The 17,700-nt window shown below is 41.6% G+C and overlaps 1 protein-coding gene across 2 annotated transcripts in view; it reads left to right on the forward strand.

Annotated features, from left to right (window-relative positions):
* Window positions 1–2,465: 2,465 nt before the first annotated feature.
* LOC308409616 (immunoglobulin superfamily member 3-like) overlaps window positions 2,466–17,700 on the forward strand; it is a 77,121-nt gene continuing 61,886 nt past the window's right edge. The window contains exons 1-2 of one of the 2 annotated variants that reach the window (XM_080902497.1): window positions 2,466–3,105; window positions 3,272–3,429. In XM_080902497.1, the coding sequence (XP_080758623.1) occupies window positions 3,014–3,105; window positions 3,272–3,429 (250 nt within the window). In that variant the 5' untranslated portion in view covers window positions 2,466–3,013. Of the gene's footprint in view, window positions 3,183–3,271; window positions 3,430–17,700 lie in introns of both variants that reach the window. The other variant, XM_080902498.1, reaches the window with a different exon arrangement.

Genomic DNA, 17,700 nt, shown 5'->3' on the forward strand with positions numbered 1-17,700 from the left:
TTCCTCTTAGGGAAGCCTCTCAAAATAATTATAAGCAGAAGTAGTTTCAAAAGTTTACTGCACATGCTTTCTGACTCCATCAGCACCCCCCCCCCCCCCCCCCCCCCCCCCCCAAATTCCCATTTATGTCAAAGATCATTTAGGTAACCAGATTCAGTGTATCCTCTGTGTACCCCATATTACAGTCAGGATTCATCAGCAAGTTGGCTGGGTGCACATCTGATTCCATGCTATAATGGGACTCCTCTTTTCACATGCAAGTTTATTATCTCAAAAAGCAGCTTTCTTCTGTAATTTAAAGCGACAACGACGTCTGCGCGCCTGCATTTCCATTTAAAGGATCCAAATGTTTGCGTGCACGTGTGTGAGCGAACTGCCTCTTTTACACTATCATCTGTGCAATACTGACGCATTCATATGTTGCAGTAGGAAAAAAATGCTCAGAGAAACCTAATAAATCATTCATATATTTTCGAGACGTTGTATGAAAATCTGAGTATGATGAAATAAGTGAACAAAATTCCCTCGTTCCCTACAATGTGCCTCTCAGCTATACAACGTAACCTTGCTGACACCACCTCAATGGATAATGCCACAGGGTACTGAAATAGTAAGTCCATATTAATAAAAGTAATAATAAGTGGGCCTGTACAAGTGTCACACAGTGCGGAACAACTGAAAGATACTAATGAGAAAGCTGTGGCTCTCAAGGCATCATCTATAAGGGCCCTGTTATGAAGTACACATAATGCAGACTTCTCTGTTTCCATGGAGACCTATTGTGATCCCTAGCACACACTATACTCAACATGCCCCTCAAGCTTTTATTCTTCTATAAGCACGTGTTCGACAGTTGTGAAAACAGGTGCAATTGGGCCAAAGGTGAACTTGTCTTTAGCGCTGACATAATGCTAGGCTCAAACAATGCTACTCTGGCTTTAGCTGCCTGTACAAAAACGTGGCCTCACTTGGCTGTGCAATAAGGGCTCTGCGGAGAACTGAGCTAATTTTAAGTGTGGAGCAAAAATGTAGATCAGGAGTAACACACATGCCCTACCTAGCCTGCTCTTTTTGGATGTGCATTAACTCAGCAGCACTAGACCTGGACAAACCTTTGGAAAAGCTGAGGCAGTAGTCCACATGCTTCATAGCGGTGTTTAATCCCATTCTCACTTACATTTTCTTGGCAGCAGCGTCTGCTAAAGCCTTTGTTTGCTCTATAAGCAGTCTAAAAGATGTATCTTTTTTCCCTCTTAATATCATGGCACACAGAGGGAGAGACAAACAGATGTATTCTTCCCATTAAACTCTTGTCTTTTAGATGTCATGTTGCGGTTTATTGACGCATGTGTGCTCTGTAAACATCTCTCTGTCTCTGGCTGTTGTTCAGGGCCCACACCGTGTTCGTTAAGTTTCATTTGAGCTCAAATCCGAAGGCGAAAGAAGAAGAGAATCATTTTACTGCTTTCCAAAAAAACATTTTTTATGTTACATTCAGGCGGTTTCGGAACTTGCAATTCCCAGCTGATGAAGAAAATAACAGATGGGTCCACTGCAATTGCATTTTTTTTTGTACGCACATGCAAAAGGCCTACTCATTTATTTATGTGCTACACAGGAGGGAGCTTAGAGTTTTACTAAGTTAGAGCTTTTTGGGCTTTTCAATTCAATTTTTCAGAGAGCAGCTCTCTCACTTCACAGCTTCTCACCCGAGCAGTTTTATTTCACTTGTGCTATTTTCTGTCTCCCAGCAAACTCCCATTCACCCTGTCTATTTTAGATCCTGCTAATAATGGAGCAGCGTCACGAAAATCAATAAATCTGTGCTTATGTCAAAGCGATGCGTGGTTTATGTTCTCATAATCTGATTCAAAGAGGGATGGAGTTTCAACCCATGAAAGGTGAACTGCGTTTTTTTCTCAGATATTTTTCTGCAGTTCCCAAACAGAGCGGCACCTCATTATGTTGATTGCCAGTTGTGTGTAACGCAGGTGGTGTATGGAGAAGTGGGGTGAGGGGGGGGGAGGAGAGGTACAAAATCTGTCTATAACACGCAGACTGCTTTGTAAATTATACATGAGAAGGCGACATTTGTGATCGGCGCAAAATAAACAAACACCATCAAAGAATAGCCTGATATTTTATTTTTCAAGTGATAATCATCGTGCGTTTATGCAGTAAACAGATGTTGCGCGAACAATTCGTGTCTACCTCAAAAAAGTGGTTGAACTCTACCCTGCAAATAAAAAGCTGGGAAAACTAGTAGCATAAGGGGCTTAATTGCCCTCCACTCCGATTAACCTATTCAATCTATCAACGGCCTGAACTAGAATTTCAACAAACAAATGCAAATGCGTCCTTGTCCCACTGCACCCCAGACCCACACGGCCGGGGCGTGGTTTTAGGGGTGGAGCAAGGCAACACGCTTTCAAGTTTTCAAACTGCCAAAGTGCTTGGTCAGGCAGAAAACAAGGAAATAACCTCCAGAGAGGAAAAGCAACGGGTTGGGTCGTTTCTTTCTGGGGATGAACTGCTTCATTTTTTTGAGCTCGTAAAATCTTTTAATAATCTTGTCAAGATTTAGACGCATAGTGTCTTAAATTAGCACACAATGTCCACTTGAATTGGCAGTAACAACTTCAAATCACTTATTTTGGGTTAGAGTATTGTGATCAATCTGATGTGATTTTTTTTATACAGAGTATAAAGCCTTGCTTGCCTCATCTGGAGCGCCCGCCCATTGGGCTTTCTGCGGAGCGATAGTGGAGAGATTGATTATAAGGTCTACGGGATTTGCCGTGGAAAAAAACAGAGCCTGCTTGGACTGCTTGCTCGTGATCCTGCGCTCCCATCAGTGAGGGGAAGGAAAATTATCCGGGACTTATTCCAGTCTGACTCCCAAAACCGTCAGCACTCCCCGCCTCCCTTCGTGTATCCAGATACGCAGGAGTCACGCCGGACTTTTAGTTTTTACTGAGGAGGCTGCGAGTGCGAATCATCTCCGCAGTCTCGGATGCGTAGTGAGCCGGTGCTGCGAGTGAGTGGGTTGGGTCGCCTAGGCGCTGGGCATACGCACACTTCATCGTCAGCGATAAAAGCAGATAGGTGAGGGTAAAGGCGAGAGGAAACGACATCGGAGGCTTTTTATTTATTTATTTTAAACAGAAGGACGTTGTAGAGAGGTGGGTCGCACATTTGGAAAGCCGCCAGCTGTGGATTTGACTCTCAAGGAAGCTTTTTTATTCTTCTTCTTGCCTCCGGGGTTTTGTAGACCTCCTTATTTTCTGGTTCAGGACCAGCAGCTGATCACACTGTCAGACGCCACCGGCTTCTCATCTAAAAGGAGGGGATATAAAAAGTGGATCAGCGGAGCAACACACACACATACAATGGCAACCGGTGCGCTCTTTCTAGTCTGCGCGCTGCTTGGTAAGTCATCTGAAAAAAGAAGGTGAAAAAAGCTTTGAGACTGCGTTTGTTATCTGATTTTTATTTATTTATTTATTTATTTATTTTTATCAGTGCTCAGATTTCCGAGATAAAATCGGCATCTGCTGTTTGTCTGTCACGGCACACCTGTATGAGACATGTCAATCAAACCTCTTTACAGGCAGGGGAACTGGGCTAGTAGTCATTCTGAGTCAGGTGGAAGTAGACTACTTCGGTTAAATCGCTGCAATAATAACAGATGCCCGTGAACAGCTGTGTGTGTGTGTGTGTACGCGGTGAACTAGGTTAATGTGATATTTGGTCTTTAGTTAGAGACTAAGCTTATACAGTCCTGCAGTGTTAAATGGATTGATCATATAGGCAACCAGCTGCTGTCGCCACACACACGTGTATCAATACATCCCCTATAGATGCACATAATATAGACACATCTGGATCTGTGCATAATAGATTCTGATGTCACCCAGTGCCTGCTCTGCTTTACAGTAAGTCATCATCATAAAACCCATTTGTCACTGTATGAGACCTTCCTGCAAATGCAAGTTTAGACACATTGATGACACACACACCACACACACACTGATACAAACATTCATGCAGACATCACTGCTGACACACACATATACATTTCATCCTGCCTGTGAACTGTCCCAAACAAACACCAGATGGCTTTTCTGTTCCTGGACTGGGTGGCCTGTCAGCACTGCTGAGCACAAAGGAGGGGGCGTGCGGGAGTGGGAGTGGAAGTCAGCCTGCTGGAGGCCCCCACTTGGCTTACCAGCCTGTGCCTTGCTTCTCATCCCCTTTCAGCACATCGTGAGTCACTTTCACTAGGATCAGACCTCTGTGCAGGTTTCCCAATTCGAATGTGAGATGCGCTGGCCTTCACACGGTCACAGTACAGATGAGATATCGGTGGTAAAAAGGGATAAGAGAGGGGTTTTCATGTTGCATAATCATGATTCAATTTGGAAGCCCTTTGAGGTGGCGAAGAAGCTTTTGGGTGCAAGGAGGGAGACAGTAACAACTGTCTGTGTGGCTCTTGTTGAAGTAACAGTGTTTAACATGATACTAATGCTATTATTGCCAACATTATCAGTAATGTGAACCTGACAACTGGGACGTAGTCCAAACCAAAGGCAGAAAATCACCACAACTGAAAAATTATAGACTCAGAGTAAATTATCTGGAACCAGTGTGTTAACAAAAGTGCAAATTCTCTGGCTCTGGCTCTTTAAATTGGAGTCTTTTCAGACTATTCTGATTGTTCTGTAAACAATGTCTGTGGGATTAGACTGCTAGTCAAACAAAAGCATGACATGTCTTTAGGCTTTGGTAACTTGTGATTGGTATTTTTCACTGTTAGCTGACATTATAAACCAATCCCCCTCGAGAAGACAGAAAAAAAATATTGGGGTGGCAATCAACTGGCAAGCAGTCAAGTTCAGTTATTCCAAAATAGAAGTGGTAATTTAAATCAGCATGATGGCACCAGGAACTTTTTAAATTTTTTTACTTGAATCATTTCTGTTCACAATGATTTCAAATTCTATACCTGTCCTCCAATTTTAGAGCCATCAGAGCCATGAACTAAATAACTAAATAACGTGTCTGAAGGAAAAATATGCTTATATTTCATATTAGCAGCACTGGTATTGCTATATTGATAATGCATCACTAGCATATGCACTGCCACATACTTTCATATCATTTGTCTATCTGTCATCTACTTGCATACACAAGCAGCTGTGGTAGGTTAGAGGTACTTGTCTGGCGGTGTGTGATCAGCTGTGTGATTCATTCGCAGTGTGTCAGCAAGCACATGTTTGAACTTACTTTTTTTATGTTTTAGTGCTTGTTTGTTTGTGTGTGTGTGTGTGTGTGTGTGTGTGTGTGTGTGTGTGTGTGATAAGGAAGAACATAATAAAGATGGCTGACAGCTGTGATAGATGAAGGCTGTATCAGTCATTATTAAAGACAGAGGTGCCACTTACACATTCTTTTGGCAGGCAAATCTTATATTGGCTTATTTATGCTGCTGAGTTTGCAACCAGGTACGTGTGTGTGTCTGTGTGTGTGTGTGTGTGTGTGTTTATTTGTGGCACCAGGGTATATGATATAAAGCTTATAAAAGGAGTCGCCTGAAGGAACGAATATTTATTAGCTTTACAAACAGAATGTCTTCCTTCTCTCCTTCAGCGAGCGAGAAAGATGTCATGCTTTTGGTGTAAAAGTGTGTGTGCTTTGTGCGGGCATTCTTCTGTTTGTGTGAGTGTGTTTGAAACCGGGCAGCCAACTTGCTATCCAACATGTTCCAGTTTATGTAACTAAACTGGAAGTGTGATATGTGCGAGGCTGTCAAGTTTAACTGCGAAATGCCTCAGTGGTTTCCGTTTACTGGGTTGATAGAAGAGCGGCCAGTGGATGCTCAGGTTCTGATGAGCTGCCATTGGTTCTGTTGAGCTCGTCTAAGAGCAGCTTCACACTGTTTAGCGCAAAATCCTGACGCCTGTGTGTGTGTTTCACATTTTGTATCTCTGTATTTGTCGAATATCTCTTCCAACTTCCATAACAAGATCTGTTTTTACCTTGTTCTCATGACGCTTAAACGCGTTATGAATGAATTTGCATAAACCTGCATGAGACGGTTAGTTATGGGGATGGGAAGGGAGTAATACAGGTTTTTAACGTGTAGTATACCTAGTATAGCTATGTAACATCGATAAAATCAGGTCTCATATCAGGCACTACAAACTCTATACCAATGATTTATGTTTTAGCTCATCCCTTACAAACTATGAAGAAGTGGATCTATACTATAATGGTTTAAGCATTTGTGGTTTACACATTGGCCTATCAAGTGTGCTATATAGCTCAGATATGCTGGTCTAGCGGCTGCGGTGGGCCCTTAAGAGGGAGCACTTGAACGTAGCTTGCTACAAAAGATTAAACGTATAACCCTGCTGTAGCATCACAGTTTTGTGACTTTAGTGTTTTTCTATCTTTTTCTTCACCTTTTAATTTTTTTTCCCCTAACACATTGGCATGCTAATCATGTATTGTCTGCATTCATTTTTAAACACGGCCAAGTAGCTTTTCAGGTCTGACTACAGTAAATTGTCCTTACTGGAGTGTAATAATGGAGCTTCATTCACTCAACAGTCTCTTCCTTTTGGTATTAGGATTGTAAGGAAAACACATAAAAAAAAAAAAAGCAGAAATGATATCCTTTGGGGAAAAAGGTCAGCAGAAATATGAAGTTTTAGTGGAGGAAGTAAAACTTTCAAAAGTGATGGTATGGTGGTGGTGTGTGTGGTGGCTGTTTTCTTTTTTCCTTTGAGCCATCTCCCTTCTTCTCTTATGAGGATTTTGATGCTATTTTTTGATCACTTGTTTCAAGCCTGTAGAGAAACTGAAACCATAGCCTGTTATCCAGGCTCATTACAGTGCTATTGATCGAAAAGAGAAAAGTTTTAAGTACTTGTTGTAGCACCATCAAACTTTGAGCTTATCAGCCGACCCTTTATCAAGCTGGCCCTCTAAAACCGGCCCAATCAAAGAAAATGAAGGTACTTATAAGCTCATTATCAGTTTAGACATATCTAATGTGTAGTGTTCCTTCCCCCCCCCCCCCCCCCCCCCCCCCCCCCCCCCCTGTGTTTTTAACAGAAATAGAAGGGCGGTACTTGCAGCCATTCAAGTGCAGATTTGATTGTCCATATGGTGCCGTGACAATTGTCGCAAATGCTTGAAAGTAGTTCTACTTTGATCTCATTTTTCATTCCAGACAAGCTCATTACAATGTTTGCATTTCTTAATGTGAACAAACTGTATAATTAACAGAGAAAGAAATTAGGAATCTTACATATGAAATTGACTCATCAAGACAATTGCACATAACTGTTATAAGTGATGTTATGATGCAGGTTTCAAGGGGACCCATTACTTTCTTTTCCAGAATCTTTGTGTCATTTTAAATCACACCTCTTCAGAGTCATCCTCCCTTTTAAGCCAACTTTATTCTTGCAAACAGAAGATTTGAACAGCAGATACACTACTGTGCAAAAGTCTCAAGACCTCAGTCATTTCTCTATATGGAGACATGAAGCCAGACTTTCGTGTAGATTTTTTAAGGTGTTCTTGAGCAATTGTTCACCAGACTTTCTGAAGGCATTTCAAAGTTTTTCTCTGGACATTGGCTGTGTTTTCACTAATTTCAGTCCAGTTATTGTGCCTGTGTTGACTTTCAAGCTTGTAAGAATTACACTCATTATTTGAAATCTTGGTCTTTTTTACTATAATAATGGGTTCCCTTTGAGGAGAAGTAAGATGCTACATCATTGCGTCATTAATATAATAATAATAATAATAAATAAAATTGTCAAAAACAAAAGTTGTCAGAGGAATACTTGATTTACTGGAAAAAAAGTTTCTTTTTAGTAGAAAAATTGATAAAACCACAAAATGTTTCATGTTTTTTTTTTTTTTTTCTGTTTTTAACCATCTCAACCATCTATATTAAGAGCAAAAAGAAAAGTCCTTGGATATTCATCTTTTATTCTTGATTCATTCAAATTATCCTTACAGAAGCAGTATTGTTACATTATTAATCATCATCATCAATTAATAACAATGCTTTTCATGAAAAATGGACACATTTGAAAGTAATCCTTGATCATATAAGTATATTTTCACAACACATCTTTTGCAAATGTAATCTTCTCTCATTAAACAGATTATACACATTGAATGTGATCCATTATACTCCCACGCTTTCAAGGACCATGCTAATGTCACTGATGCTGACTCAGGCATTTCAAATTTTGTTGGGATTCAAAGTTTGTCGTGCCACTCCCTGATGCACACCCCGCCTCTCCTCTGTCCCGAATAAGAACAACAGCTGAAAGCCCCCCACCCGAAAATTACGCGCATTACAGCTTGTTTGCGGTCAAACCAGTGCGTCCTCATGCTGAGCACCTTGAGTCAGCTGTTACAGCACGGGGGAATGCATTTCATGTGTGTTTAAGCCTCAGCTGACACAAGAGACAGTGCCGTCTAGACACTGAGGCAGAAAGCAATAACTCATTGGCTAGCTGTTTGCATAGCTGATCTATGTTTATGGTATGGGAATTTTTGGTGCGAGTCCCAAGATTTGTTCCTCATTATTATTATTTTTTTTCCTGCTGTTGTCGCCAGAGTCAGAGGACCAATTTCTCTCTGTTAGGGGGAATACGAGCTTGTGCAGCTGTCTGATTGCAGCGCTGTTTGCTCCCCTTGTTATTTTCTGTGCCTGCTGTATTCTGTAGTTGCACGCACGCTTGTTTGCATCATAAACACCAGACCCATCTCTTTGTGTATACCCATGACAGGATGCCTTTTGTGCTATTGTTTTTTCATATCATAACATTGTTGACTCGACAGAGGGGGGGGGGGACTACCAAAGCAGAAACAAGACTGACAGCTTGGCTATCATCCACAAACTGTGTGATAAGTTCCCAGTAAATATTCATTAAAGTTGGGATGTATAATGACAACAGAAGCTATTCGTCGGTCAACATTATGACTGAGATGTCTCGTTAGGCATGGATCAATAGAGCTGCATGAGTGGTGTTTTGTGATTGTGCCAGTATGGAAATGTTTTGTCTTCTGGGAACTTCCTGTGTCATGTGTACCTAAAAGCAAGTCAGATACTGGCTGGTATGCATGTCCTCAGGCCAAGGAATTGTTGCCCTGTAGTAGACGCCAGTCTACTACCCATTTGCTCGCACCCAATTGTGACCAGAGTTTTCCTACAACACCATGACCTGGATGACTGAAAACCTTCACAGACCTACAACACCAGTGTTGTCTGTTGTCATTCGCCCTCCTGTCTGCATCGTCTGAGTGGTGAAAAGCTGCAATTAAACTCATGTTTCCTTCTAAGGGAACATCCAGAAAACATCAGGAAACTGAGCAAACTTCTAGTGCTCACAATACATTTAAAACAAAGGTTCCTTATATGTACCCCCACCTCCCCATGACCCACATCGGAGTTGTCTCTCTCCAACATGGGGAGATAAGTGACTGAAGACAACCAGAGTTCTTGTAGGAGACTTCCTGCCTGCCACGGCGAATGAGGAAAGTGGCTGGAGCTGGAGACAGAGAAGAGGCAGCGTCTGCTTTGTGTCTGATCTTAACTCTGCTGCGGTATCTCTGGTAAACTGTCAGGCCTTTCCTTACATCATAACTCTGCCACATTCTCATTCCCGGGCCTGTTCGCTTATTCACGCCTCAGATCCAATCTCGTGCTTTGCGATAACATCCCAACTACACCCCTTAGCCATTGAGTTTGTAAACTGTTTAGGTGTTCTTTGGAGCTGATTTGCATACGTGCCCCTGCTTCTCCTCACTCACACGCTTAAAAGGTACTCCAGCATGCCTCCCCCTCCTTCTCCTCCTGCTTCTCCTCCTCCTCCAGTGAATAGCCCCTGACCTCCATCCCCCACTCATTTTAAACAATACTGTGCCCAGCCCACCCCTTCTTCAAAGAGCACTAATTAGAAACTGCCGTCAAGTGTGATCCAAACCAGATATTTATCTTTGGAGTTTCAGGGGAAGGTGCTAAGTTTAACAATCGCATTTAGTGGGTGTATTTACATGCACCATTCTTGCTTAGTTATAAGACCAACAAACCCCCACCCCAAATCCCTGGGGGTTTTGCCGACTCCTCCCGTTTTCTGTGTTAGGAGTCATGATGGCTGGTTGACAAGAGGATTCCACTTCACTCCTACACACACACACACACACACACACACACACGCACACAAACAAGCACTAAAACATAAAGTACCCACAGTACTGAGTTGCTGTCCTTCCACGCTGCTACACTCCCCTGCTCCCTGCTTGATCCTCCACCCAAGCAGATCCCACGCGGGTGGGATGCACACCAGGCGCTGTAACTATGGCGACCACTCCCCCCACCCCCACGTCCTCATCGTCTGACAGACACTCATCTCTATGCCCGCGTTTAAAGAAGCACGTGCGCATAATTAAATGTCTATATTAACGTTTCTTTGCCTTCAACATTCCCCTCGCAAAAAGCGCTTGACTCACTTTACCGCTATGTTCTGTTACGGCGCTCGCTTTTACACATAAAACCAAAGATGTGCTGGCGTGTGTATGTGTGTGTTTGTGTGTCTAATTGCTTATGCATAAATGCATGAATTTACAAGCGCATGTCTTTCATTGCCTGAGAGGCAAAATGACTGACAATGGCAGAAAAAGTCTGTTTGAAGTAGAGTAATTAATAGTTAATTAGTTTTCTTTCCAATCTGCGGCTTAATGCACAAACGTGGGAACTGATAGCAAGTTGCCAGTCATACAAAAAACCCCAAACCTAACCAGTGTACATAAAGTAGACGCAGCTGTCAGGCATAATTGTACACAAGTACAAGATGGATAATGACCAGAGATAGCTGTGCGATTTTTATAGCTACATTTTCTTTTGCGACAATTAACGTGAACATTCGACTCTTCTGTAAGAGTTAGTCACGACTGCATATATTGTGTACAGCTTTATTATTATTTATATATTTCCTTTAGTCTTATTTCTGGAGGAATAGCTTGGTTTGGGCGTAGCTCTGAGACCGCAATGCTTTGTCATTCAGACCGGGTGGGGGATGTGTGTGTGTGTGTGTGTGTGTGTGTGTGTGTGTGTGTGGGGTGGCAGGTGGGGGGTTGGGAGGAGGGAATCAGGTTGGTTATGACTGGGGGGTTGGGGAAGAGGAGGTTAGTGTGGTAGCAGGTGTCCACATAGAGTTAATGCATTTGGGGTGGGGTGTAGATGGAAGCACTAAGTGCACTGAAGGTGTGTTCGTGTGTGCACGTAGAAATGATTGGCCCAGACAGACTACCTCTGTCCTCTGTCCAGACGCCTTTGTCTTCCTCACAGTGACAAACAGTAGTTGGAATTATGGCTGTATTTGCCATGGAAAAATTGTCACTTTCAGCTATTAATGTAGACACCTCAATGTGGCACAGACGGTCCTCCTTCAAGTTCTGTTCATCAGTCTACAGTGACTGTAGCCATCTGTTACACTGTATGTGTTTACCCTGCCTTTCAGTAACCCAGATTCCATAATTCAGGAGTCGCACATTTCCAGAAAAGCATTTCAAACACCTGATGTGGACCTGTTATATTTATATAATTTCCAACGGCATATTTTTATTCTTAGACTCTGCTCGCATTATCTTTAATATTGTTGCAGCCCCTTTCCCCCTCCTTTTCAAGTTAACGGTCTTCTGATTGGCTTTCCCTTGGAACCAAGATGACCATATTAGGACGCTCTCTGTCATCATCTGTGAGCCAAGAGTAGGAAAAAATAAGGGGAACCAAACATTTAGGGAAGTTTGAAGCTTTTGGGTCACAGGGATTGCTTGTACATAGGCTGGTGTGAGTAACTGATACTTTGACCACATTAAACACCATCATCACCAGTAATTACATGTTACAGCAATTATGTCATGAGATGTGTTAAAAATCCAACTTTCTGCTCTTTTTTTTTTTTTTTTTTTTTTTTTTTTGTGATATAAATCATAGAGTAAAGACACCTTGACTCATTAGCGATTCGGGAGTCACTGGTAAACAATGCTTTGGCGGGGAAAGAGTTTATGAGCATCCACTATTATACAGGTTTATGACAGAAATTAGGAAATGCCTGCATAATAGGTTCCTTTGAATTTGCTGTAGCCTTGGCTGGAGCGTGGAAGACAAAGCATTACTAGCCAGCTCTGTTTTTAATCATTATGCGCCGTTGTTAAGGAATGACCTTCACGCACACGTTTAAGGTTTTAATTAAATTTATATGTCAAGCTACTGCTCTAGCTGTGTATGTCACAGTAGTGACTGTGTGTTGATTATCCGTTCCGTATGATCTCTCCGGATAAAACAATAAAACTTAAAAGCTCTTTTTCCGACGTGGTCCAACAAGAAGGCGAAGCAGCTGAGGGTGTAGGAGGGAGGATGAAGAGGCAGCTGTTCTGTCGAGAAGGATAGATTATGATCTGCTCTGCGCTGTTGACACTACTGACGAATAATGCCAGCACCGGAAATGGAGAGGAGAAAATATGAATCAGCCCACACACTGAAAAATTACATTTCAGCTAAGCAGGCGTATCCTTAATGCTTGGTTCCATTTATAGTGTAGTGGCCACTAACACTTCGAGCATTCAGCACCATATTGACGCAGAAGTAGGAATTAGGAACCCCCCTCGGCTTCCATCCTGGTCTCACCAGCTGTTACGAGCAACAGCGCAGGTGAGGTCATGACTGCTACAGCCCAGGAGGCCCATAAATTAGAACTAGTTAGCATAGTGAGGCACGAGGACAGCATGACCCAGGTGTGATTCAAAGCAGGAGTCCTAGTTTACACCGAGATTTGAGAATTGGATGGGAGTTACAGAAATGGAGACTATAGCATGATTGATTTGAATGCAGTGAGACTTGAATGGCATTTAAAAAAAAAAAGATCTATTGTCTTTGAATCCAGATAGAAGATTGGATCCAATGGCTATTTGTCTAGGCAATGCATAGCATAGATGTATATATATATTTTTAAATAAAGGATGTAACACATAACTTTCTGGAAAACTGCAACTTGGGCTTCTTTTATGACACGTCGGTTTGAAGGATATAACTTGTTTTTATTTGTGAGCTTTATTGGTTGTTATAACCGGACAGTCAGACTAACCTAACTGGCTGCTGCCTGCGATCTTGCTCACCACGTTTACCTCAGGTCTCCTGAAAGAGCAGGAAAGCAAATAAGTATTCATTCACACACGGACACATTTGTATTTCACGGAATGTCAAACAATCTCTCCCAAAAATTGGCTCCGTCTCACTTGTTCTCTCTCCCCCCACCCCCCGAAAATTTTTTTTATATATACGAAATAAAAATAGAACTAAATAACACTACACAAGGTACTTGCCTGTGAAGTCTTTGCGTGCAAAGTTTAGAGGGAGCATAAATGTGTACACAGAATTGAAGTGCACACTTATTCACTTACGTATATACGAAAATGTGCGAGTTAGTTTACTTCTGATCCTCTTCTTGCCCTCTGGCTTTGTTTTCTTCCATTTAACACATCTACCCCTTAGTGAATTTGGCCCTGTGTATCTGTTATTTATTATTAGTCTTTTTTAAGTCTTGCAATCATTTCCTATGTACTACTAACATCACCTCTGTCTCTTTACTTGACACATACAAAGACAAGATGGTGACATACAGTTGAACTGCTGTTCTACCAACCCCGTGGACATCCTGTACTCTGTCGTTGTCGCTGTGATTAGAAGTGTGTGGGTGTAATGGGCAGTTGTTGTAGCTGTTCGTCAGCAGTTGGATTGACCAGCCGGCCTATGTAACTGACCTCTCGTGGAAGACGTAACACTTGCTTTTTCTTTCTTCTTTTTTTTTTTTTAGCCATCTCTCCCTATCACTCAGATGTTTGTTCGACAGTGCCTTGAGGGAAAACATTTAGTTTTTCACTTAAGTACAAAAGATAAGATGCTCCCACTTAATAACTGAGGCTGTCAATATTAAAGATTCTGAAGCTGGAACAAGGGTCAGAGGTTTTTAAAAACAGCCCTGCTGCAGCGACTTCTACAATCTGACACACGCCATGATTATCGCTGCAGGAACGACACGGATGGCAAGAGGAGTAAGAGGACGAGGCCTGAATTGCAATATTCGATGCTGTCTAGAGTCTCTCCAATACAATGAGAAAACTATAGGAAATAAAGTCGGGTATTGTCATCAATCTATTGCTGGGTTTACATTTGGATGATTACATAGTGCCATGTGGAAAGCCTGACAAGCCGAATGTTAAATTTATTCTGCAGAGGCAACGTGAAGAATTTTAGTCTGTTAAATCACATTTCTTTTGCACAGACACTTTCACGTAAGAGGCATTACAAAAATACAATTCGTGCTCTTTGCGGCGCACGATATGATTTAGCATGTAAAGGTTTATTTTGTTGGACAGTTTTGAGAAAGAAGCTAGAATTTGTATTGTGATCATACCCTTACTGACTGCTAATGTGCCCCTCTTGCATTAAAAAAAAATCTCTCTTCATTGATCTTCTTTCCTTCTGTTTTGCCTCATCTTGGAATCTCTCTGTGTCTTTGGCACTCTTGCTGTCTCTGGTAATGATGTTAACAGGGTCAAATGCTTTCAGGGGCCTAGAGGGAGAAATATACAGAGTGATTTTGGAGTATGGTTAATGAGTGCAGGGAAGAGTGGACAGGAAAATATTCGTCATCGCTCTTTGGTCTTTATTTCTTTCTGTAACACAAATGGCAGCACATTATTTAGCAGCATGCCTACACACTCACTGGCCACTTTGTTAGGTACACCTGTTCAACTGCAGGTTAATACAGATATTTAAGTAGCCAATTGCATGGCAGCATTTAGGCCATGCGTTTAAACATGTGCACAACGGTAAGATGACCTGATGAAGTTCAATCTGAGCACCAGAACTGGAAAGAAAGGTGGTTTAAGCAACCTTGAATGGCATGGTTGTTAGGATCAGATGGGCTTGTTTGAGTCTGAAATTGCTGATCTAGTGGGATTTTCCTGTACCACCATCTCTAGGGCTTACAGAGAATGGTCTGAAAATGAGAAAATCTCAAGTGAGCAGCAGTTCTCTGGGTGAAAATACCTTGTTGATGCCAAAGCAAAATGGCCAGACTGCTGATATGAAGGCAACGGCAACTCAAATAACCACTTGTTAAAACCAATGTATGCAGAAGAGAATCTTTGAATACAAAAAGTGATTAACCTTGAAACAGACAGACTGCCACAGCAGAAGACTACACCAGACGCTTCACCTATCAGCTAAGAACAGGAAACTAAGGCTAGACTCACCAAAATTGGCCATTAGAAGATTGGAAAAATGTTGCCTGGTCAGATTAGTCTCGATTTCTGCTACAGCGTTCAGATGGTTGGATCAGAATTAGGCATTAAAAACATGAAAGTGTAGCTCCAGAGTGTACCCATCCTCTGAATGCTACGCCCATCAGGATATTGCATCATGTCACAAAGCTCAAACCATCTAAAACTGCTTTCTTCAACATGACAATGAGTTCACTGTACTCAAATGGCCTCCACAGTCACCAGATCTCAATCTAATTGAGCGCCTTTGGGATATTGTGGAACAGAAGATTTACATCATCAGCTCCTGAGGCAAAAGGGGGTCCAAACCCCAAGGTGTAAAATATATATTCAAAAGCTTTGTGCATTTTGTAATGTTCTGCAACCTGGAGGCAACCGTTCTTCCCCTTCCGCTCTTTTTTTCCCTCTGCTCCCCGTGTAATCCTTTGCTCTTCTTATTGCTGCCTTACTCTGGATCATTTTGAACCTCCCTTGGGCAAACTGGACACTGATGTAGAGCACTTTTTTTTATATGTAGCATGTTCATATGTTTAAGTCGTGTTTCGCTGAATCATTAGACGGTCCCCTGTTCAACTTTCCTAAATAGTTTTTGCCAAAAAGCATTGAGGTGAAGTTTAAGGGCCGGCAGTATCTCAAACACTGGCTATAATCCCAGTTTAAGATTCAAACCACTGTGCGCTAAACTAAAATAGTCACAGAACTTATTTAGTTTTATGCATTGCGTATCTCCCTGTAATATTAATAATTCATGCTAAGTTGCAACCTTATTAGTCAATATTTCATGATTTCTTGTGGTGGAGTTTACCAAATGATTGAAGGTGAAGTAAACACAAGTAAACCAACTTGAAAAAGTGGCAGCTGTGAAGAAAAACAAGGAACTCACAGAGGGGAAACAGCAGTCAGTGGGGGCTAATCAGGGAACTGAGAGGTTCAACTGACACGTTATTAAAATTAAATAATAATAATACATAAAGTCATTGATGCAATGGTGCAGAGGGTAAAAAAATAATTTTTTGCCTTTTCGAGGCTGCTTTTTACTCCTTCAGTTATAGAGATGATTTTCTTGCAGTGAATACAGTATCACAGAATCAGTGTAATGTGATGTCATCATTATTGTGGACATATATTGTCACGCCTTGACTTCTATCGCTACTGAAGAACAACAAAAAAGTCTTCCGTCTGCATCAAGAAATGATTGGAGCTATACAGTAGGGTTGTGGTAGAGTGGAGTTCACATGTTCTCTCTGTGCCTGTGTGGGCTCTCAGTAGGTTATTTTAACTGGTGATTCTAAAGTGGCTATAGGTACGAATGTGAGCGTGAATGATTGTCTGTCTCTACGTGTTAGCCCTGTAATCAAGTAGCGACCTATCCAGGGTGTACAGCTGAAATAGGCTCCAGCCCCTATGCGACATAGAATTGGATAACAGGTTAAGAAAATGGATGGATGGATGTTTGGAGTTGTGACCACCTTCTTCCACTTTAGAAACAACCTGCTTCAAGTGAGAGAAGTAAAACTCTTAACAAAACAAACACAGAAATATAAAAACCTCTGATGTGAAACAGCCAGAGCTTTTATTCTCGCTGAGAAAATCTGATAGTATCTATTCACTCCGAATAAGGCAATTGAATAAATGCATTTAAAAGGAGTCTAATCTATTTTTTTTGTATTAGAGCAGTCAAGTGTTATGAATTCACAGTAATTTAACCTCATATATTATATTAGTAAAGCAAGGCTGACGCCTCACCTTTATATCATAAACAGAGACATACTTTATTCAGTCCCACACTGGGGAAATTCACTTGTTACAGCAGCAAAAGGGAAGAACAGGTGAATTAAAGATGCAGATGGTTACTATATACAGTAAAATATACCAAGATTTTTCTTTTTGATATATACGTAAAGTACAGTGGAAGTGATAATAATATACATCATTTTTAAACAGTATTTATACTGTGTGGGTATTGTACAGCCTGACTGCGGTTGGGATGAAGGAACTACGTTAGGCTGATCCTCGTTAGGTTGCTTAAACTTTTTATGGGCGTCCCTGTGTGCACGTATAGAATATAATCTGTATTTACACGTGTGGGTATGTAATTAAAAACTGAAGCAAAGTGAGAGTCATTGATGGACAGCTCTGTTCTCTACATTAGCATGTGTTTGCACCGCTGTGAAAATGCCCTCTATATTACTTACGCCCTACAGTGTTTTTTATTATACACCTTTCAAGGTGTATAATTATCATGTGTCATAGAAGAGTGATGATGTGAGGTGTAGGTATGAATGAATGCGAGTGGCCTCACTGCTGTTTCCGCTGAGAATA

Source organism: Rhamphochromis sp. 'chilingali' (assembly GCF_963969265.1).
Source record: "Rhamphochromis sp. 'chilingali' genome assembly, chromosome: 14".
Taxonomy (NCBI): domain Eukaryota; kingdom Metazoa; phylum Chordata; class Actinopteri; order Cichliformes; family Cichlidae; genus Rhamphochromis; species Rhamphochromis sp. 'chilingali'.